The sequence below is a fragment of the Tachypleus tridentatus genome, chromosome 11, assembly GCF_004210375.1.
Source record: "Tachypleus tridentatus isolate NWPU-2018 chromosome 11, ASM421037v1, whole genome shotgun sequence".
NCBI classification, from domain to species: Eukaryota; Metazoa; Arthropoda; class Merostomata; order Xiphosura; family Limulidae; genus Tachypleus; species Tachypleus tridentatus.
This window is the reverse complement of record NC_134835.1, coordinates 18,905,664-18,929,549: the sequence shown is the minus strand read 5'-3', so window position 1 is coordinate 18,929,549 and position 23,886 is coordinate 18,905,664. Positions and strand designations below refer to the sequence as shown.

The window sequence follows — 23,886 nt, the reverse complement described above, 5'->3', positions numbered from 1 at the left end:
TTTATCCTACAGGTAAACATGTTGGATGCATAATAACATCTCGCAATGTCTGTGACAAAAGGGTTATTAACTGACATTTTAAAAATAAAATCTGACTAGTGAAACATTTATAGCATGATATGAGCGTTCATTGTTATTATCACGTCTTTCTCACTGCGATTTTCCACCAAGTGGAAAGTATAATAGCAAACAACTGTTGTGATACAAGTTACATTAAGTAGTTTGTATAATTGTAATGATGTACTACTACATAATGTTATTAATAAGATAACGACATTGTATTAAATTAGAACTTCCAGTTATTAGAGATGTAACCTACCTACACAAGTCGTAAGTCGAATATCTTAATAGAAACGTGAAGATTATTAATTGTAAAAGAAATCATCTCTTTGTAAGATTTACGATTGAAATCCATGGGAAATCCAGTGGCACATTTTTATGTGGCGGAGAGTTACAATGCTAGAAACTGGGTCTCGATAACACTGATGGGCAGAGCACAAATAACCACTTGTGTACATCCGTGCTTAACTACAAACAAACGAATCAAATTATTAGCAAAATCAGTTTTTACTGCTTTTGATTTTCTGTTAAATTAACATCGATGATAAATGTGATGATTCATTTGACCTTTTCTAATTTCAGCGAAAATCTTTAACTCCCTCTTATTTTAAGTTTCACGAACCTTTTTAAATTGTTTAAAAGATGATCTTTAACCTTCTTCAGAACTAGATTAACTTTAACTAATTTGTTATTTGTTTTGGTTTGGATAAAATCCCTGTGTTTGTTTGTTTTACATTCTTCATTTTACAACACAATGTCCGTTGGTCTATTATTATTATTATTATTATTATTATTATGACTTCAACCCAAAAGAAAATTCGAACTTTTTCTGTTTCACCGTTGAAGTATATATATATATATATATATAAACAAATGCAATTTTTATGCTGACTTTAGAAACATAAATATTTAAATTTGGAGAAATCATTTTAAAATGAAAAAGGAGAAAATATTTTCATTTTAAGATGGTTTAAAACTGAATTTATTTTTTGTATTTAAATAAACATGTAATTATTTACTAATTAGTTTAACTTGATCTAACCTCACACAGACGGACTTGACCTAACAAAATAAAATATAAATGTTCATGCTCATTTTTCCAAATTTTAATTTATATTTGTGAAATAAACACTCAAAACTATATTAAATAAATGAATTTGAATGTGGTGCATGAAACAAAAGAGACTCCAAACGTCTTCTCAGAATAGTCTATTTCGTGACATGTTAAAGAATGTGAAATTTTTATTACGGGATATTTTAACATCAAACAGTCCACACAGATTTAGTAAACAAAAGTATTTTAATGCGAAAGTATATCCTCTAAAGAAAGTCGCTTACAAACTACTAATGAAATAAATAAAATATATGATACATTAAAACATAACAACCTCTTCTTCCTGAAATTCCGAAAAAAAATTTGTTCGTTTTTTTCTCTAAAAAATGAATTTTTATTACGTCATAACTTTGCATTGATTCTTCTATGTTTATGCATGAAAAACATTATGGCGTAAACCAAAATTAACATTTGTGTATAGATACGGAATAAATTAATTAATATTAAAAACAAATACATATTAATTCAATAAACTAAAGCCAAATCATAAGGTCTTGTTCCTTCTAAACTTCAAACAGCAGCAGTAGGTTAATAAAAACGTCAACAATAGAGCTATCTAGCAATTCAACAATAGAACTAAGTAACAAGTCAACAATAAAAGTAAGTAGTAAGTCAACAATACATTAAGTAACAAGTGATGATACATCTTAATAGCGAGTAAACAATAGACCTAAGCTACAATTCAACAATAGAGGTACCTTAGCTATCATGTTTAGTAATAAACCGAGAAAGTTCAACACAAGTCTAGAAGATTTCTTCACATTTGTGGTAGTGGTAATTAATTACCTCACAATGAAACCATATCTACTAAAATACTAATAACCTTTAACATTATTCACCTAGAAAATGGTTTATGAAATATTTACGTTTTATAAAGGCATAATTTCAAGCAGGAAACAGGAGAATAAATATTCTATACTTAATTACACACATCACGCTAATTATACACAGAATCTAACTTTTTTTCTTAAATATTAGCGAAATTCCCAAGAATTAACCAGTGCTGAAATACATTTCTCCCGTATTGACCAAGTCGTCTTTTGTATTGGTCGTAACTTTAATTATTCTGCACACATGTGCGTATAAGGAGTTAGAATTATTTTGACAATTGCATCACTGTGTATGATAATTGTATTTATAAATAGGAAATCACGACATTATTCGTTTCACCTAGTACTATATTCTACTTGCAGCTAGGCGATAGGGGGTAAAGTAAACACCAGTTTCTGAAAATGATATAAACATCATATATTAGGAACAGCATAGCCATAATAACCTATTCATTGTTCGTTTTACTTACTACTATATTCTACTTGCAGCTAGGCGATAGGGGTAAAGTAAACACCAGTTTCTGAAAATGATATAAACATCATATATTAGGAACAGCATAGCCATAATAACCTATTCATTATTCGGTTTACCTAGTACTATATTCTACTTGCAGCTAGGCGATAGGGGTAAAGTAAACACCAGTTTCTGAAAATGATATAAACATCATATATTAGGAACAGCATAGCCATAATAACCTATTTATAGAAACCAGACCAAAAGATGAAATGTACAGTTAATGTTTCGTATAATTTAACTGAGCAAAACAGTGACGATTGGCGCGTGAAATCCACATTTCTTCCTATTAACCAATCATTGCTATTTGACTGTTTCTGAGAGCATGAATGGTTTATTTGGAATCCTCATCAGAAGAATGTTTGGCGAGTGCCATAAGGATCATAGTTAGTTCTTTCTTGTTTATTTTCCCATCCTTGTTAAAGTCACAACCTCGCAAAATGGCGTTCTGGAACTCCAGAAGGTCTTGAGCGTCGTAGTCCTGAAGATGTTTATAAAATAATTACATCTATCTATCTTTAACACAAAAATAACCGTTTATTATAACAGGAAATTGGTATCTTTTTATTGAACAAGATATTGTTACTGGATACCTAACAGGGAATTTCAGCTGTATATATATCAGGAAGGACATTGCTACTGTTAACTGCATAACGAACATTGTACTGCTGTGACTTGATAAACAAGCTATTATAGTTTTTTACTCAATAAGTGTTTACTTCGGGAACGTATACAATGTTTGCTGTTTAGGCAAATGTTATGGGTGCCCATTGTTGTTTAATGTACTGTTTGCTGCTTAGGTGACCGTCATGGCTGCCTGTTATTGTTTAATATATTGTTTAATCAAGCGTTTGTTTCTGGAAACTAGTCAATGTTTACTGTTTAGGCGACCGTCATGGCTGCCTGTTATTGTTTAATATATTGTTTAATCAAGCGTTTGTTTCTGGAAACTAGTCAATGTTTACTGTTTAGGTGACCGTCATGGCTGCCTGTTATTATTTAATATATTGTTTAATCAAGCGTTCGTTTCTGGAAACTAGTCAATGTTTACTGTTTAGGTGATCGTCATGGCTGTCCGTTATTTATAATGTATTGTTTAATCAAGCGTTCGTTTCTGGAAACTAGTCAATGTTTACTGTTTAGGTGATCGTCATGGCTGTCCGTTATTATTTAATATATTGTTTAATCAAGCGTTTGTTTCTGGAAACTAGTCAATGTTTACTGTTTAGGCGACCGTCATGGCTGCCTGTTATTGTTTAATATATTGTTTAATCAAGCGTTTGTTTCTGGAAACTAGTCAATGTTTACTGTTTAGGTGATCGTCATGGCTGTCCGTTATTATTTAATGTATTGTTTAATCAAGCGTTCGTTTCTGGAAACTAGTCAATGTTTACTGTTTAGGTGATCGTCATAGCTGCCTGTTATTGTTTAATATATTGTTTAATCAAGCGTTTGTTTCTGGAAACTAGTCAATGTTTACTGTTTAGGTGACCGTCATGGCTGCCTGTTATTATTTAATATATTGTTTAATCAAGCGTTTGTTTCTGGAAACTAGTCAATGTTTACTGTTTAGGTGACCGTCATGGCTGTCCGTTATTATTTAATGTATTGTTTAATCAAGCGTTCGTTTCTGGAAACTAGTCAATGTTTACTGTTTAGGTGATCGTCATGGCTGTCCGTTATTATTTAATATATTGTTTAATCAAGCGTTTGTTTCTGGAAACTAGTCAATGTTTACTGTTTAGGCGACCGTCATGGCTGCCTGTTATTGTTTAATATATTGTTTAATCAAGCGTTTGTTTCTGGAAACTAGTCAATGTTTACTGTTTAGGTGATCGTAATGGCTGTCCGTTATTATTTAATGTATTGTTTAATCAAGCGTTCGTTTCTGGAAACTAGTCAATGTTTACTGTTTAGGTGATCGTCATAGCTGCCTGTTATTGTTTAATATGTTGTTTAATCAAGCGTTTGTTTCTGGAAACTAGTCAATGTTTACTGTTTAGGTGATCGTCATGGCTGTCCGTTATTATTTAATATATTGTTTAATCAAGCGTTCGTTTCTGGAAACTAGTCAATGTTTACTGTTTAGGTGATCGTCATGGCTGTCCGTTATTATTTAATGTATTGTTTAATCAAGCGTTCGTTTCTGGAAACTAGTCAATGTTTACTGTTTAGGTGATCGTCATGGCTGTCCGTTATTATTTAATATATTGTTTAATCAAGCGTTTGTTTCTGGAAACTAGTCAATGTTTACTGTTTAGGTGATCGTCATGGCTGTCCGTTATTATTTAATGTATTGTTTAATCAAGCGTTCGTTTCTGGAAACTAGTCAATGTTTACTGTTTAGGTGATCGTCATGGCTGCCTGTTATTATTTAATATATTGTTTAATCAAGCGTTTGTTTCTGGAAACTAGTCAATGTTTACTGTTTAGGTGATCGTCATGGCTGTCCGTTATTATTTAATATATTGTTTAATCAAGCGTTTGTTTCTGGAAACTAGTCAATGTTTACTGTTTAGGTGATCGTCATGGCTGTCCGTTATTATTTAATATATTGTTTAATCAAGCGTTTGTTTCTGGAAACTAGTCAATGTTTACTGTTTAGGTGATCGTCATGGCTGTCCGTTATTATTTAATGTATTGTTTAATCAAGCGTTCGTTTCTGGAAACTAGTCAATGTTTACTGTTTAGGTGATCGTCATGGCTGTCCGTTATTATTTAATATATTGTTTAATCAAGATTTTGTTTCTGGAAACTAGTCAATGTTTACTGTTTAGGTGATCGTCGTGGCTGTCCGTTATTATTTAATATATTGTTTAATCAAGCGTTTGTTTCTGGAAACTAGTCAATGTTTACTGTTTAGGTGATCGTCATGGCTGCCTGTTATTATTTAATATATTGTTTAATCAAGCGTTTGTTTCTGGAAACTAGTCAATGTTTACTGTTTAGGTGACCGTCATGGCTGTCCGTTATTATTTAATATATTGTTTAATCAAGCGTTTGTTTCTGGAAACTAGTCAATGTTTACTGTTTAGGTGATCGTCATGGCTGTCCGTTATTATTTAATATATTGTTTAATCAAGCGTTTGTTTCTGGAAACTAGTCAATGTTTACTGTTTAGGTGATCGTCATGGCTGCCTGTTATTATTTAATATATTGTTTAATCAAGCGTTTGTTTCTGGAAACTAGTCAATGTTTACTGTTTAGGTGATCGTCATGGCTGTCCGTTATTATTTAATATATTGTTTAATCAAGCGTTTGTTTCTGGAAACTAGTCAATGTTTACTGTTTAGGTGATCGTCATGGCTGCCTGTTATTATTTAATATATTGTTTAATCAAGCGTTTGTTTCTGGAAACTAGTCAATGTTTACTGTTTAGGTGACCGTCATGGCTGTCCGTTATTATTTAATATATTGTTTAATCAAGCGTTTGTTTCTGGAAACTAGTCAATGTTTACTGTTTAGGTGATCGTCATGGCTGCCTGTTATTGTTTAATATATTGTTTAATCAAGCGTTTGTTTCTGGAAACTAGTCAATGTTTACTGTTTAGGCGACCGTCATGGCTGCCTGTTATTATTTAATATATTGTTTAATCAAGCGTTTGTTTCTGGAAACTAGTCAATGTTTACTGTTTAGGTGACCGTCATGGCTGTCCGTTATTATTTAATATATTGTTTAATCAAGCGTTTGTTTCTGGAAACTAGTCAATGTTTACTGTTTAGGTGATCGTCATGGCTGTCCGTTATTATTTAATATATTGTTTAATCAAGCGTTTGTATCTGGAAACTAGTCAATGTTTACTGTTTAGGTGACCGTCATGGCTGTCCGTTATTATTTAATATATTGTTTAATCAAGCGTTTGTTTCTGGAAACTAGTCAATGTTTACTGTTTAGGTGATCGTCATGGCTGTCCGTTATTATTTAATATATTGTTTAATCAAGCGTTTGTTTCTGGAAACTAGTCAATGTTTACTGTTTAGGTGATCGTCATGGCTGCCTGTTATTATTTAATATATTGTTTAATCAAGCGTTTGTTTCTGGAAACTAGTCAATGTTTACTGTTTAGGTGATCGTCATGGCTGTCCGTTATTATTTAATATATTGTTTAATCAAGCGTTTGTTTCTGGAAACTAGTCAATGTTTACTGTTTAGGTGATCGTCATGGCTGCCTGTTATTATTTAATATATTGTTTAATCAAGCGTTTGTTTCTGGAAACTAGTCAATGTTTACTGTTTAGGTGACCGTCATGGCTGTCCGTTATTATTTAATATATTGTTTAATCAAGCGTTTGTTTCTGGAAACTAGTCAATGTTTACTGTTTAGGTGATCGTCATGGCTGCCTGTTATTGTTTAATATATTGTTTAATCAAGCGTTTGTTTCTGGAAACTAGTCAATGTTTACTGTTTAGGCGACCGTCATGGCTGCCTGTTATTATTTAATATATTGTTTAATCAAGCGTTTGTTTCTGGAAACTAGTCAATGTTTACTGTTTAGGTGACCGTCATGGCTGTCCGTTATTATTTAATATATTGTTTAATCAAGCGTTTGTTTCTGGAAACTAGTCAATGTTTACTGTTTAGGTGATCGTCATGGCTGTCCGTTATTATTTAATATATTGTTTAATCAAGCGTTTGTATCTGGAAACTAGTCAATGTTTACTGTTTAGGCGACCGTCATGGCTGCCTGTTATTGTTTAATATATTGTTTAATCAAGCGTTTGTTTCTGGAAACTAGTCAATGTTTACTGTTTAGGTGATCGTCATGGCTGTCCGTTATTATTTAATGTACTGTTTGGTTTTTATTGGATAGAATACTGAGAATAGTTTGGTTTGTTTTTAGAGGAAAATTAAAACTCAACCTGAATTTAATGTCGCTCACAAATTAAATAAAAGTATTTTATTTCCGTTTTCCACGTTTGTACACTCTCTCTCGCGCGTATCAAACGCTGCATTACTGCCCTTCATTTTTGAGTTCTACGTTTGTTTACTTTGAGATCTGCACAAAGGTACATGAAGGCTATCTGTGATATGCATTCATAATTTAGTACTGAAAGACTTTTGGTCTACTCTTTTACCAACGAATAGTGGGATTGATTGTCTCATTATAAAGCCTCCACGGTTGAAAGGGTGAACATATTGGATGAGACGGAGATTCGAACCCGCGATCCTCAGGTTGGGAGTCAAGCGTTCTAATTATTTGGTTATGCTGGGTCTATTGCTAATGTTTACCATTGGTGGGGTTCTTGTCTAATGAATACGTTAAACAAACAAGTCCGAAGTTAAATGAAATATTTATAATATTTATTATCTTTTGATCAATGTGATAATTACTCTTTTGACGAGTTCCAGCAAATCTTTCAAAAATCCTTTCAACTCTTCGTTTTCTATCGTGCCATTTTCGTCCTGTTACGAAAATACAAAAAAAAAAAAAAAGAATGGACGTTAGTAAATTTAGTCCACCCATAAAGGTTGCACCATTATCATTATCACATTATGAAAAACTTCCAAATACAGCAAAATAAGTGTCATAATTAAACTTTATTTAAAAAATAGCTAACACACTGTAAAATAAATAAACATTCGTTTTAAATTACATAAAACTGAATGAAATGAATGTGGTTCAGTCCATAATGCTGTATTTATTTTGTTGTTTTAATTTTGCGCAAAACTACACGAGGGCTATTTGCGCTAGCCGGCCCTAATTTAGCAGTGTAAGACTAGAGGGAAGGCAGCTAATCATCACCACCCACCGCCAACTCTTGGGCTACTCTTTTACCAACGAATAGTAGAATTGATCGTCACATTATAACGCCCCCACGGCTGAAAGGGCGAGCATGGTTGGCGCGACGGGGATGCGAACTCGCGACCCTCAGATTACGAGTCGCACGCTTTCATGACTACAAACACTAATCTCTGAATTCATTAAAACCTTTTCATCTGTCTCATGCTGCTCGTGATAATTTCTGAATTAGTTATATCAAGTTATTTTGTGAATTTTATTGAGGATGAGTTAGACCAAAAATGTTGAGGTGAAGTGTTCGTCAGGATATGTGCCACGCCACGTGCCTCAATATTTGAATTTACTGATGCTAACACACCGCATTCTAAATCCTTTGAAATTAACAGAAAAATATTGTATATACTATAGACTATTTGAGGAAAGAGCTTCTTTCGCTAGTGAATGGTAATCTCATTTTCCTATTATTTTCTGACATAATTTTAAATTATTCCATTCTTATAAATAAAAGTTATTCATTACAAACAGCCTCCTTATTAAAATCATCCATGTGTGCCGTCCCAAGTGAGAGTGTATCACATAGTCAAGAAGGATAGCCATCTGAGAAACCGATGCAATCACGTATCCACTACTTGCTTCTACAACATATCTGTTCACACGTCGCATACTTCTAACACCTACAGAAAGAAACATGTGTTTACGCTGTTCCTCACGGTCAAGTCAACGAATGCAGCGCTTACACATTTCTGTGTAACTGGGCTGTTAAAATATTAGCTGGAAAAACAGTCGCTCTGTTACTCTAGATTATGTAAAACAAGCAGAGGTTAGGGGTGCTTTCGATATGACAACCCCAGAAAAGGAACTTTATGCAATGGAAGTGACACTGAAGAGTCTTCAGACAGAGCATTGACGTTACGACATGGGTTGTAACGACAGGGTGAAACTCCAGAATAGTTTTAATATAACGTACCCAATCCCTGTATTGATTGCTTTACTCTTTAATAATTAACTTGTGTTAAAATGTGTTTATTTTATAAGAAATAATACACATCGTCACCTAACGCTTAGCGAAACGAGTAGTTGGACAAATTTTATTTTTTTGTTTATTTTTAGAATTTACTAAATCAAAAAGTGACAAACAACTCATCGTTGCAAACTCTAAGAGTGATTATAAAGCATCATTACTATCATTGTCTCCAACAGACAACTCATCGTAAGAGTGATTATAAAGCATCATTACTATCATTGTCTCCAACAGACAACTCATCGTAAGAGTGATTATAAAGCATCATTACTATCATTGTCTCCAACAGACAACTCTTAAGAGTATAGACAATTCTCTCTTAAGAAATAATGGTGACATGGTGTGTTTCATCAGAGTATGGAACAGAATTAAGTTGTTTTTCATCAACACAATTTGGTTATTAATTTTATGCAGTAACACTTACTCTGTCATAAAGTGCAAACACTCGCTCGATGTCTTCCCTTGTCAACTTGCTGCATCCCTGGAAAAACGTTGCATATAAATTTATTACAGTTCTTTAAGGAAGGCATACTTGCAAATTATTTGTAGTCATAGTAAGGACAGAAGCATAATAAAGGTGCAGCAATACTAAGGATGTAGTCATTAGTAAGAATAGTATGATAGTAACCATGAAGTCATTGTAAAAATGTATTCAAAGTAAAAGGGAAGTCATAGGGTAGAGTCATACAAAGAAAAGAATCATAGCAAGAAAGCAGTCGTAGAAAATATACAGTCATAGTAACGATATAATATAGTAAGGGTGTAGTCACAGAAATAGTACTGTCATAGTATTGATACAATCACAGCATGTTTGCAGTTACACTAAACGATTTGTTTGGTTTGAATTTCGCGCAAAGCTACACAGGGCTGTTTAAGCTAGCCTTTCCTGATTTAGTATTACACAGGGCTGTTTACGCTAGCCTTCCCTGATTTAGTATTATTAACTTACAGGGAAGGCAGCTACTCAACACCGTGAACCCTGGGCTGATCTTTTACCAACAAACAGTGGAAATAACCGTCACATTATAACCCTCCCACGGCTGAAAGGAAGAGCATGTTTGGTCATGGGGATTCAAACCCTTGAACTTACTACAAGGCCACACTAGGCTCCGTAGTAACGGTGCAACTACAGTAAGAATGCAGTCATAGTAAAGATGTAGTCATAGTGGGGATGCAACTACGGTAAGGATGAAGTCACAATAATAATGCAACAATTGTAAGGATGCAGTCACAGTAAGGATACAGCCAGAGTAAGGATGTAGTGACAGTAAGGACAGTGTAAGGATGTAGTGACAGTAAGGATGTTGTGACAGTAAGGACGTAGTGACAGTAAGGATACAGCCAGTGTAAGGATGTAGTGACAGTAAGGATACAGCCAGTGTAAGAATGTAGTGACAGTAAGGATGTAGCCATAGTAAAGAAGTAATCACGGAGAGGGTACAGCTATAGTAGGGATACAGTCATACGAAGAACGATACACAAGTGAATATTCACCATTGTCAATAACATGTAGAATAAACGTTTTTTTGCTTTTTTTACAGCTTCTACTTTTAATAAGTTGACGGCACACATTGAACAACGATAAAAACATGATCCTGTCCAATGAAAAAAGAAATAGTCTGTTTTAGATTTTTACTTTTATTTTTGGACGTGATCAGTATATCGATAAAATAAAAATAATTACCTTCTCCAATCAGTAAAGACCATTTCTTACGGATATACTTAATACATTATTAAACGAACGTTCTTATAAGAGCGCAAGTATGTTTGTTTTCTTTAAATAAAACTTATCGTTTAATTAAATTCTTTCGTCTTTAGAATTGCTTGAAGAAAAGCATTGTAAAGAATTTTCCGGAACGATTCGTTTCGTGTTTTTATATCCTTGTGTTACAAATAATATAGAAACTAAAATAAACATATTGATCTAAATCAATAAGTAAATACTAAAACATTTTGTTTTGTTTTCTTAACTTTGTAATTTCATGAAGGTGGAAGGATAACAAACTTACTCTAAAAGCAGACCGACACAGGAAGTTCTCTTTGACCGGAAGCAGCCTAGTGGCGAGAAACAACACATACGAATTTTGTAAACCACGAAACTACGTTATACTTGAAGTCACTATGTGCATTCAAAATTGTGTAATGTTATTTATACTTTATCAGTATTTGTTCAAACTAGTTAAATTATATTTATTACAAAGTGACGTTAAATATATTTTTGATAAAAATCAAAATATTTTTATTTTTATAAATATGTTTTATTTTATAAATATGTATTACTGACCACATATTTAACTAGTCTGTATACTTGGTCGTTTGTTTAATACACTCTAATTGTGTTATTGGCCATTTATTTCAGCGACTTGCTAACTTTGCTTTTAACCTTTATTATTGGACATTTTTACTTCAGTCTGTGTTGATAACTTGTTCCACTGACCTGGGTTATTGGACATTTTTATATCAGTTTGTATTCTAGGAACGTAACTATGTTAACTTTAATATTCGGGTTTTTATTTCGTAAACTTAATTTTGTATATTTGTTTCTCTGCTCTGTGTACGTGATTTATTTGTATTGATAATTTATTCCGTAGAGTTCGTGTTATAATTTCGTATTACGAGTTTATTGTATAACAGTTTTATGTTTTGTTTTGAGCACAGAAAGAGACAATACAGTAGGCCTAGTTAAGGGTGACTGTTTGTTTTGTAATTTTCTTAATTAAAACATGTTATTTTAGATATTTTTATGTATTTTAACCTTTTGTTTCAACATTCTATATTCCTATCTATTTGTTTAGCTAGTCTATGTTATTTTAAATTATTTCAGCATAATATGCATTTTGAACGTTCACAAACTTAAATTCTTTAAAGTTTGTCTTATCGACTTACTTCTGTGACACCATTTGACAAACCTTTATTCTCGAATGTTTCAGAGATATTATCCGTATATCTGTCGAAATGTCTATCTATATATCTATCTGTATATCTATCTCTATATCTCTCTCTATATCTGTCTATATATTTATCTGTATATCTATCTGTGTACTTACTTTGCCATTTCACTTAATTGTAATTTTCCATCTTTGTTGGAATCAAATATCTGGAGCTGTGGAAAGGAACAAAATATTTGGTAATTTATTGTAGACGTAAATACGAACTACATTTTATTAATAATTTCATAGCCTCTAGAAATTACTACAAATATAAAGAAACATAATACACTTAATGCTAAAGGCATACACGAGTGTGGATGCGCGCGTTTATTATATTACGCTGAGTGTTATTAGAACAAAACTGACGGTTTTGTTTCTCTCTCTCTCTGTATATATATATATATTTATGTTATTACTACAGTAGAGTTTAACAATATGATTACATTATTTTTTACAGGTATATTTTTAATACAGTAATTTAAGTATTAGCTAGAGGGCGTAAAAATAGAGAGTTTTATGTTGACTTCAGGTTTTACTCATACATTCGAAGTTAAATACGAAATAGTTCTGAATTGTGTTTGTGTTTTTCTTATAACAAAGCTACTTCGGGGTATCTTGTGTGCCCAAGACAGGAAATCGAACCGTTGATTTTAGTATTGTAAATCTATAGACATGTCGCGGGTATGTGAAGTATCTGGAGTTGTTTCGAGTGCAGATTGAGATGAAAGAAGTCAAGGTAATAAGCAGTTTTTTGTTTTTTTAATAAAGAGTGGAATCAGTCAGTGAAGCGTTTGGATTTGTGTTTGCTATCGCTCCTGTTCAGTTGTTTTACATAAGTAAGTTGATTGGTTTTGCGTTTGTTAACGTTATTTGTGATGAAGGCCTACAACAGTTTACAGTAGTGTACAAGCGTTCAAGTTTGTAGAAAAGTTAAAAGATTAACTAAAATAATTTATTATCGTTAAGTGGAGTGTACGTTGGATTATTTTTCATCAAATAATTGAAAAAAATCCGCCAACGAAAGTGTGTGTGTATGTTTTCTTAGAGCAAAGCCACATCTGCTGAGCCCACTAAGAGGAACCGAACCCCTCATTTTAGCGTTGTAAAGCCGTAGGCTTATCGCTGTACTAGCGGGGGGCGCCAATGAAAAACCAATGTCACAGCACAACAACGTTACACACCCTAACAAACGAAGACTGTTACACATTTCAAACTTATGTCGTATGCTCGCCAACGTATCTGTGTATTCTATCAACTTTTCTTCATCTACAGACTGGTACCCTTCTTAAGACTGTTATACATTTCAAACTTATGTCGTATGCTCACCAACGTGTCTGTGTATTCTATCGGCTTTTCAACCTTATGTCGTATGCTCACCAACGTGTCTGCGTATTCTATCACCTTTTCAAACTTATGTCGTATGCTCACCAACGTGTCTGTGTATTCTATCAGCTTTTCAAACTTATGTCGTATGCTCACCAACGTGTCTGCGTATTCTATCAGCTTTTCAAACTTATGTCGTATGCTCACCAACATGTCTGTGTATTATATCAGCTTTTCTTCATCTTCAGACTGGTACCCTTTTTAAGACTGTTATACATTTCAAATTTATGTCGTATGCTCAGCAACGTGTCTGTGTATTCTATCAGCTTTTCAAACTTATGTCGTATGCTCACCAACGTGTCTGTGTATTCTATCTGCTTTTCAAACTTATGTCGTATGCTCACCAACGTGTCTGTGTATTCTATCAGCTTTTCTTCATCTACAGACTGGTACCCTTCTTAAGACTGTTATACATTTCAAACTTATGTCGTATGCTCACCAACGTGTCTGTGTATTCTATCAGCTTTTCAAACTTATGTCGTATGCTCACCAACGTGTCTGTGTATTCTATCAGCTTATCAAACTTATGTCGTATGCTCACCAACATGTCTGTGTTTTCTATCAGCTTTTCTTCATCTACAGACTGGTACCCTTCTTAAGACTGTTATACATTTCAAACTTATGTCGTATGCTCACCAACGTGTCTGTGTATTCTATCAGCTTTTCTTCATCTACAGACTGGTACCCGTCTTAAGACTGTTATACATTTCAAACTTATGTCGTATGCTCACCAACGTGTCTGTGTATTCTATCGGCTTTTCAAAGTTATGTCGTATGTTCACCAACGTGTCTGTGTATTCTATCAGCTTTCCAAACTTATGTCGTATGCTCACCAACGTGTCTGTGTATTCTATCAGCTTTTCAAACTTATGTCGTATGCTCACCAACGTGTCTGTGTATTCTATCAGCTTTTCAAACTTATGTCGTATGCTCACCAACGTGTCTGTGTATTCTATCAGCTTTTCAAACTTATGTCGTATGCTCACCAACGTGACTGTGTATTCTATCAGCTTTTCAAACTTATGTCGTATGCTCACCAACGTGTCTGTGTATTCTATCAGCTTTTCTTCATCTACAGACTGGTACCCTTCTTTCTTCGCTTCTTTCAATAGATCATCCAAGAAATTCTGCAACAAATAGTTACCTTCATTTGTTTTGTCATGAATACATTTTCCAAACCATTTTTACCTGTGCTTTATCACGAATACACTGAGTAACTTGTGAACAACATTAATTCTGACCACACCTACCTCATTGTATGTATGATCTTTGACCCACCTCTTTATAGTGAAACTGACTTAAATCCCGAAACACTGAACTTTTTCTAAGAATATGAGAGTTAAACATCAACATTTGACTAATATAGAATGAGAGTTAAACATGAATATTTGACTAATATAGTATGAGAGTTAAACATGAACATTTGACTAATATAGTATGAGAGGTAAACATAAACATTTGACTAAATAGTATGAGAGTTAAACACGAACATTTACTAATATGGTATGAGAGTTAAACATAAACATTTGACTAATATAGTATGAGAGTTAAACATGAGCATTTGACTAATATAGTATGAGAGTTAAACATGAAAATTTGACTAATATAGTATGAGAGTTAAACATGAACATTTGACTAATATAGTATGAGAGTTAAACAGGAACATTTAACTAATATAGTATGAGAGTTAAACATGAACATTTAACTAATATAGTATGAGAGTTAAACATGAACATTTGACTAATATAGTATGAGAGTTAAACATGAACATTTAACTAATATAGTATGAGAGGTAAACATGAACATTTGACTAAATAGTATGAGAGTTAAACACGAACATTTGACCAATATAGTATGAGAGTTAAACATGAACATTTGACTAATATAGTATGAGAGTTAAACATGAACATTTGACTAATATAGTATGAGAGGTAAACATGAACATTTGACTAATATAGTATGAGAGGTAAACATGAACATTTGACTAATATAGTATGAGAGTTAAACATGAACATTTGACTAATATAGTATGAGAGTTAAACATGAACATTTAACTAATATAGTATGAGAGTTAAACATGAACATTTAACTAATATAGTATGAGAGTTAAACATGAACATTTGACTAATGCAGTATGAGAGGTAAACATGAACATTTGACTAATATAGTATGAGAGTTAAACATGAACATTTGACTAATATAGTATGAGAGGTAAACATGAACATTTGACTAATATAGTATGAGAGTTAAACATGGTCATTTAGCTAATATAGTATGAGAGGTAAACATGAACATTTGACTAATATAGTATGAGAGTTAAACATGAACATTTGACTAATATAGTATGAGAGGTAAACATGAACATTTGACTAATATAGTATGAGAGGTAAACATTTACATTTGACTAATATGGTATGAGAGGTAAAATGAACATTTGACTAAATAGTATGAGAGTTAAACATGAACATTTGACTAATATAGTATGAGAGTTAAACATGAACATTTGACTAATATAGTATGAGAGGTAAAATGAACATTTGACTAAATAGAATGAGAGTTAAACATGAACATTTGACTAATATGGTATGAGAGTTAAACATGAACATTTGACTAATATAGTATGAGAGTTAAACATGGTCATTTGACTAATATAGTATGAGAGGTAAACATGAACATTTGACTAATATAGTATGAGAGTTAAACATGAGCATTTGACTAATATAGTATGAGAGTTAAACATGAACATTTGACTAATATAGTATGAGAGGTAAACATAAACATTTGAATAATATAGTATGAGAGGTAAACATGAACATTCGACTTATATAGTATGAGAGTTAAACATGAACATTTGACTAATATAGTATGAGAGTTAAACATGAACATTTGACTAATATAGTAAAGGGGAACTGATTTTTAAACAAAACTGCTAACTTGTTTAGTGAGGAACCTACTGAACTAAATAATTAATTAAAAATACGATAACAGCAACTTTTATAATAGCCAAGTTGTGATTTTAGTAATTAGTAATTAAATTTTTTGTTACCTAAGTTAGAACTTACCTACTGTAAAGGTTGCTGTTATATTTTGTAATCAAGTGATAGTGATGTTATTTTTGGATTATTACGTAAGTGTTCTTGTTAAAAAAAAGATGTTCGACATTCATAATGCCAAACAAAATTGCTTATTGAACGTCCAAAATGTTTATTTGTTAACAGTGCTCTTAATATAACACTAAGCTGACTATTAATTCGATCTTTTCGCAAAAAAATTGTCATAAGGTGTCGTTAAGTCTAAATAAATCACCTATTGCTAGCCGTTCCAACGTCTACATAATGCTCTTTCTGTTAACATTCTCTGGCCAGGTTGGTAATCGTAATCTGAGGGTCGGATGTTTGAATCCCCGCCACACCAAACATTCTTGCCCTTTCAGCAATGGGGGCGTTATTATGTGACGGTCAATTCCACTATTCGTTAGTAAAAGAGTAGCCAAAGAGTTGGCGGTGGATAGTGATGACTAGCTGCCTTCCCTCTAGTCTTACAGTGTCTAAATTAGTCCCTAATTTATTAGGGACGGCTAGCGTATATAGCCCTCGTGCAGCTTTGTGCGAAATTCCAAAAAGAAACAAACAAAAGTAAATAAATAATCAAAACAAAGAAGAGTTTTCAATAACATTTGGTCAATTTAACATTTGTAAAACTTATTTATAATCTCAGTAACGTTAATATTATTACACTTAGGGAATTGAGAACAATTAAAATTTCTTCGCACATAAACTATCGTGTATTCACTGAAAAAAATCCTGAGACTCGGTAGTGTATGTAAGAAATACAGATTGTAATATTGAATAATAGAAAAGCCAAGGTAGAGAGACTGTCATAAAAATATTACAAAGGAATAAAAAATGTTTACAACTGAAATAGTGGTTTTGGTTTGTTTGGAATTTCGCGCAAAGCTACACGAGGGCTATCTTCACTAGTCGTCCCTAATTTAGTAGGGTAAGACTAGTCATTACCACACACCGCCAACTTCTGGGCTACTCTTTTATCAACGAACAATCAGATTGACCGTCACATTATAACGCCCCCACGGCTGAAAAGGCGAGCTTGTTTGGTGCGACAGGGATGCAAGCCCCCGACCCTCAGATTACGAGTCGCACGCCTTAACCCACCTGGCCATGCCGGGCTTCCCATTATGTCAAGACAAATGCCTATTGCTAACCATGCAAACTTCTTCATAATGTGTTTTCTAAAACACAGTCTCGTTACTTCCACACAGATTAACTATTGCCAGCCATGACAACGTGTAGATAATGTTTTCTTCTATCAACTGTGATGGTTTTATTATTATATATATGTTTTAATATCGACGTTTGTTTTAGATACATATGTATTTAGAAATGCATGTAACTTATACAGTTAAATCTGTATTGCGAAATACCCGCCCATTCACTGAGGTAGTAGAAGATTCGGGAGTGTAAGAATCAACAATGTATATGTGTATGTAAGTATCGTTGTTTTAGCTGAACTTTTTAGAATCTCGCTTAACGCTTATTAAAGGTAACCAAAGTAACGTGCCAGGAGAGAGTATGCATTATTGGTTTGCTACAGTTGGTATATTATAAACCTCAGAAAATGTAACTGTGCTTGATGCTTATTAATTAGGAACTTCAGATATTTAACTTCAACGGTTTAACCTTGGACGTTAGTATTTTTACAAAAACATTTTATAACTTTAGCTATGAAAAACTCATGCGTAATCAGCGAAGAGTTAGCTAGCTCCCCGGTAAGTGAATTGTACCTATATCAATTCAGTGATGTCGAGAAAACCCACTTGTAGAGAAATATATGTGTAAAAAACGGCTCGTTTGGGTTGAGAAAATATTTTACGTAGAGGAGCGAACAACGTTTTGACCTAACGATGATCGAAGAAGGTCGAAATATTGTTCGCTTCTCCACGTAAAATATTTTCTCAACCCAAACGAGCCTATATCAATTCAATTGTAATTCGCTCATCGTAAACCGTCGATAAAATATTCAGTCCTAGATAGAAGACTCAGTATTGTTTGTAAGTTTTTAAAACTGTTATATATAAATCAGTATTTGTAATAACCATTATTATAAATTGTATTATTGTTTGTATATTAAAATATATTTGTATTCAAAAAGAGAGAAAGTGCATGTATCAATCTTGTTGGGAAACACGACTAATCTGATACGTTTAATTAACTTCTACATTTAAATTACGATTTAACTCAGTTGCAAGCAATTTGAAATTGTAATAGGTAGCACAATGACTTATAGGCTCGTTCGAGATAAATTATGATACATAACAATAGTAAAGTTAACTCAGTTTCAGGCTGTTTCAAATCGTAATACGTAACATAAGAAATTGGAGGCACGTTCCAGATAAATCATAATATACAACACAATAGTACTACCATCAGTCTTCTTACGTCTAATTGAAATAACTATTGCTAACAGTATTGTTACATAAAAGTCCAGTGCCTTCTGCTGACAGTATCGTTGCGTCTTGCTCAAGTAGCTAATTTGTTATTTATTTATTAAGAGTAACCGACCTTTAGTTCGTCTGCTTCGATATATCCGCTGTCGTCGGTATCGTATTCCCGCCATATCTGCGAAGGAAGGATTTTTGGTTGTAAGAAAAGAAACCCAACAGTTACAAAATACATTAAGTGTAATGTTTATCACAAATTATTTTATTATTTCAAAAAATTTACGAATCACATTTTATCCTAAAAATCAAAACACGATAGTAGTTTCCACAAAGAAACGTTTCAAATATTTTGTATCACAATATTTTCATCAGTGTGTTTTCTTATATCAAAGCCACATCGAGCTATTATAAAAAAGTCCATAACTTGATATCAGTATATTACAAGATTGGAATGTGATCAAGTGATAACGAATTGGGTAAAAATAAACAATTAAAAACTGTATTATTAATAATAAGTCAGTAAACAACGACCTTTCAGAACAGTGGCTTACTTTGAAGAGAATATGTCTCATGTTACGACAAGCCATTATTTGGTTTTCTTTTAGTATTGACTACATCTGAAAACGATACTACTGTCGTAAAGATGCTTATGTTCCCACAAAATAAATCATTTTATTGTGCTTATAAATTGTTGTTTATCAACTCATTAGGTTCTGGCAATCTTGCAATCTGAGGATTGCGGATTCCAGTCCCCATCACATCAAACATGCTCGGCTCCCCAGCCGTGGGTGCGTTATAATGTCACTGTCAATCCCACTATTCGTTGATAAAAGAATAGCCTAAGAATTGACGGTGGGTGGTGATGACTAGCTGCCTTTCTTCTACTCGCGCGCCCAGCATGGCCAGGTGGGTTTAGACGTTCCACTCGTAATCTGAGGGTCGAGGGTTCGAATCCTCGTCGCACCAAACATGCTCGCACATTAAGCCGTGGGGGCGTTATAATGTTACGGTCAATTCCGCTATTCGTTGGTAAAAGAGTACCCAAAGAGTTGGCGGTGGGTGGTGATGACTAGCTGCTTTCCCTCTAGTCTTACAATGCTAAATTAGGAACGGCTGGTGAAGATAGCCTTCATGTAGCTTTGCGCGAAATCAAAAACAAACCATCTATTCGTATCCTGCGTAATTAGGGGCGGCTAGCGCGGATGTCCCTCTTGCAGCTTTGCGCGAAATTCAGAAACAAACAACTTATTAATACACTGCTGGCAAAAATCTTAAGGCCAATAAACATAATGAAAAAAAAAAATATGCATTTTGCATTGTTAGACTTAACCACTCATTTGAGTAGAGCTACAAAAGATGAACATAAGAAAAAAGAAAATAAAAACCTTTTGACCATTTAATAGGGAATATGTGAACACTATGAAATAATCCTAAATACTAGCTGGTCAAAAGTTTAAGACCATACTGAAACGAAGCATTAATCGGTAAACACGTAATGAAATTTAGTCATTTGTTCAAGCATTAGCGTTGTCAACATCTCCCACTGACATCTCCTGTGTTATATTGGGTAAAAACATTGCAAAGGCTAAAACGTTGACAGAGTTTGAACGTGGCAGAATTGTCGAGCTGCAAAAGCAAGGTTTCTCTCAACGTGCCATCGCTGGTGAGATTGGGAATAGTAAAACTGATGTTGAAAATTTCTTAAAAGACCTTGTTGAATATGGAACGAGAATTTCAAGTGGTCGGCCCAAGAAAATTTCGCCGGCGTTGAGCAGGAGTATTTGTCAAGTTGTCCGGCAAGACACCAGCCGATCGTCGAACCAGATTAAGGCCCTTACGGACGCAGAATGCAGCTAAAGAACAAAAAGACAGCATCTACGAGAGAAAGGCTTTAAAACCGTAAACGTTTTCAAAGGCCACGTCTCCTTCCACACCACGAAACAGCTCGGTTAAACTTTGTTGAGAGGCACCAAACGTAGGACGTAGAAAAGTGGAAGAAGGTTTTGTTCTCTGATGAGATAAAATTTAACCTGGATGGTCCAGATGGCTTCCAACATTACTGGCACAATAAGGATATCCCACTGGAGACATTTTCTACACGACACAGTAAAAGAGGTTCCATTATGATCTGGGGTACCTTCTCCTTCCATGGAACAATGGAGCTTCAGGTTATACAGGGGCATCAAACAGCAACTGGCTACATTGGTATGTTGGAGAGAGCATCCTTATTGACTGAAGGCCCTCGCTTGTGTGGAAATGACTGGACCTTTCAGCAGGACAATGCTGCAATCCACAATGCCCGCAGGACTTTTTCATGGCTAATAACATGATTCCTTTGGGCCATTCAGCATGTTTACCCGAACTGAACTCCACTGAAAATGTTTCGGGGTGGATGGCAAGGGAAGTCTATAGAAATGGACGTCAATTCCAAACAGTGCAATATCTTCGTGAGGCCATCTTCACCACTTGGAATAACATTCAAGCCAGCCTTCTGCAAACGCTTATATCGACCAGGCCAAGGCGAATGTGTTTGCAGTTATTCGCAATGACGGCCGTGGAACTCACTACTGATATCTCTTGTTGGGCATTTCCTACCCTGTTTAGGACTTCTTTTTGGTATGATCTTAAACTTTTAACCAGCTGGTGTCGATAGGCATAGCAATTTGATAAACAAACAACAAATTATTAGATAAATGAGAATTAACCTCATCTAATGGCTTTGGAAGAATAAATTAATTGAACATTGGACAATGAAACAAGTACAATCCTTTATAGATTTGAGTTTGTTTATGAATTTTGCGCAAAGCTACACGAGGGCTATCTGCGCTAACCGTCCCTAATTCACCAGTGTAAGGCTAGAGGGAAGGCAGCTAGTCATCACCACCCACCGCCAACTCTTTGGCTACTCTTTTACCAACGAATAGTGGGATTGACCCTAGCATTATAACGCTTCCATGATTGAAAAGGAAGCATGCTTGGTGTGATGGAGATTCGAATCTACGACCCTCGAATTAAGTGTCGAGTGCCTTAACCACCTGGCAATGCCAGGCCTCCTATATGGACAACCTTTTGCAATCACTAATTTCATTGTTTTCGATTATTTTTATAATAAGGACTATCATGAACTGAAATCTAGGATTGAAAACAAAATTTCCTGGTGGGGGACTAAAGTAACATATTTTCTTAGATTTAAATGCTTAATTTATCTAATTTTATCTTATGTTTCTTCGATGGTGGTCAACAGAAAGCTTTTTATGATTTTGTTTGTTTTAGCGCAAACCTACACAAAGCGCTGTGTGCTCTCTGTCCATGATTGAAAAGGAGACAACAAGTGAGTCGATTACTTAGCGGTATATTTCACCTTGATTTAACAAAACAGACGAGTCTTGTCGCAACATTTTCGGATTCTTTCTAAGTGATGTTAGTTTAGCTTCTTTTAATATAAATTTAGAACAACAACTGATGGAAAAAATACCGTAAAACACAGACGAAATCCGCTTGTAAACCTAAACCTCGATTTCTAATAAACACGACTTAGATAAAAAACATCTTTAAAGACGCAGTGGATGAAAAATGAAATAAAAGGGTGATAGGATGAGAGCGATGATGTTGTACATAACCTGAGGGTTGCTTGTTCGAATCCCCGTCCCACCACACGTGCTCACCCTTTCAACGAAGATGGCACTCGTGTAGCTTTGCGCGAAATTAAAAAAACAAACAAAAACATACACAATCGAAATGGATTTTGTTGTAAACAAAAAACAAATGCTTAACTTCTTCTCAAATTTAGAAGCAAAACTGACACAGTGAGCAAGGGCGCTGACTTGTGTCAGAAAATTAGAATAAAAAAGTATGAAAATGTTTGTTAGATTTGTATAAGGACTCTTAAACTAATTTCATGGTAACTAGAGTTAACCTGTATTGATATGACACCGAATTCTTTTATTAGTTTCGTTCAGAAGTGACTCAGAATCATCTCTGTTCTGCTCTCTGGATATGAATTATAAATTTTGCTTGCAACATTCGACTGATATATAATTACCATTCCTCCTGACAGCGCGAGGTAACAAACCGCGTGATAAGATTTAATTTTCATCACATTACGGATTAAAATAACTTCAGTCCATTTAATTATAAAGTCCCTATCAATTGACCACGAAGTGGTATCAAACGAAGCCGAAGTTTCTGACCTCCTTTGGTTGAAAGCTATTTGACCAAAATAAATAACAAGGATCGAATTCTTGTCAAGTTGTAAAACTTTCGTTGTTTACTGTACTGTGTCAGAAGGACGAACAATGTGAAGTTCGTACTGAACAACTTTCGTTGTTTACTGTACTGTGTCAGAAGGATGAACAATGTGAAGTTCGTACTGAACAACTTTCGTTGTTTACTGTACTGTGTCAGAAGGATGAACAATGTGAAGTTCGTACTGAACAACTTTCGTTGTTTACTGTACTGTGTCAGAAGGATGAACAATGTGAAGTTCGTACTGAACAAATTTAGTTGTTTACTGTACTGTGTCAGAAGGATGAACAATGTGAAGTTCGTACTGAACTACTTTCGTTGTTTACTGTACTGTGTCAGAAGGATGAACAATGTGAAGTTCGTACTGAACTACTTTCGTTGTTTACTGTACTGTGTCAGAAGGATGAACAATGTGAAGTTCGTACTGAACAAATTTCGTTGTTTACTGTACTGTGTCAGAAGGATGAACAATGTGAAGTTCGTACTGAACTACTTTCGTGGTTTACTGTACTGTGTGAGAAGGATGAACAATGTGAAGTTGTACTGAACAACTTTCGTTGTTTACTGTACTGTGTCAGAAGGACGAACA

The 23,886-nt window shown here is 34.1% G+C and overlaps 1 protein-coding gene across 1 annotated transcript in view; it reads right to left on the bottom strand.

Annotated features, from left to right (window-relative positions):
* Positions 1 to 1,423: 1,423 nt before the first annotated feature.
* Positions 1,424 to 23,886, bottom strand: part of LOC143231733 (calbindin-32-like) — an 89,183-nt gene continuing 66,720 nt past the window's right edge. Inside the window, exons 5-11 of the mRNA XM_076466354.1 lie at positions 19,174 to 19,230; positions 14,632 to 14,721; positions 12,329 to 12,384; positions 11,291 to 11,336; positions 9,706 to 9,762; positions 7,852 to 7,923; positions 1,424 to 2,999 (exon numbers count right to left, since the gene is read on the bottom strand). Of these exons, the coding sequence (XP_076322469.1) occupies positions 2,853 to 2,999; positions 7,852 to 7,923; positions 9,706 to 9,762; positions 11,291 to 11,336; positions 12,329 to 12,384; positions 14,632 to 14,721; positions 19,174 to 19,230 (525 nt within the window). The 3' untranslated portion in view covers positions 1,424 to 2,852. The remainder of the gene's footprint in view (positions 3,000 to 7,851; positions 7,924 to 9,705; positions 9,763 to 11,290; positions 11,337 to 12,328; positions 12,385 to 14,631; positions 14,722 to 19,173; positions 19,231 to 23,886) is intronic.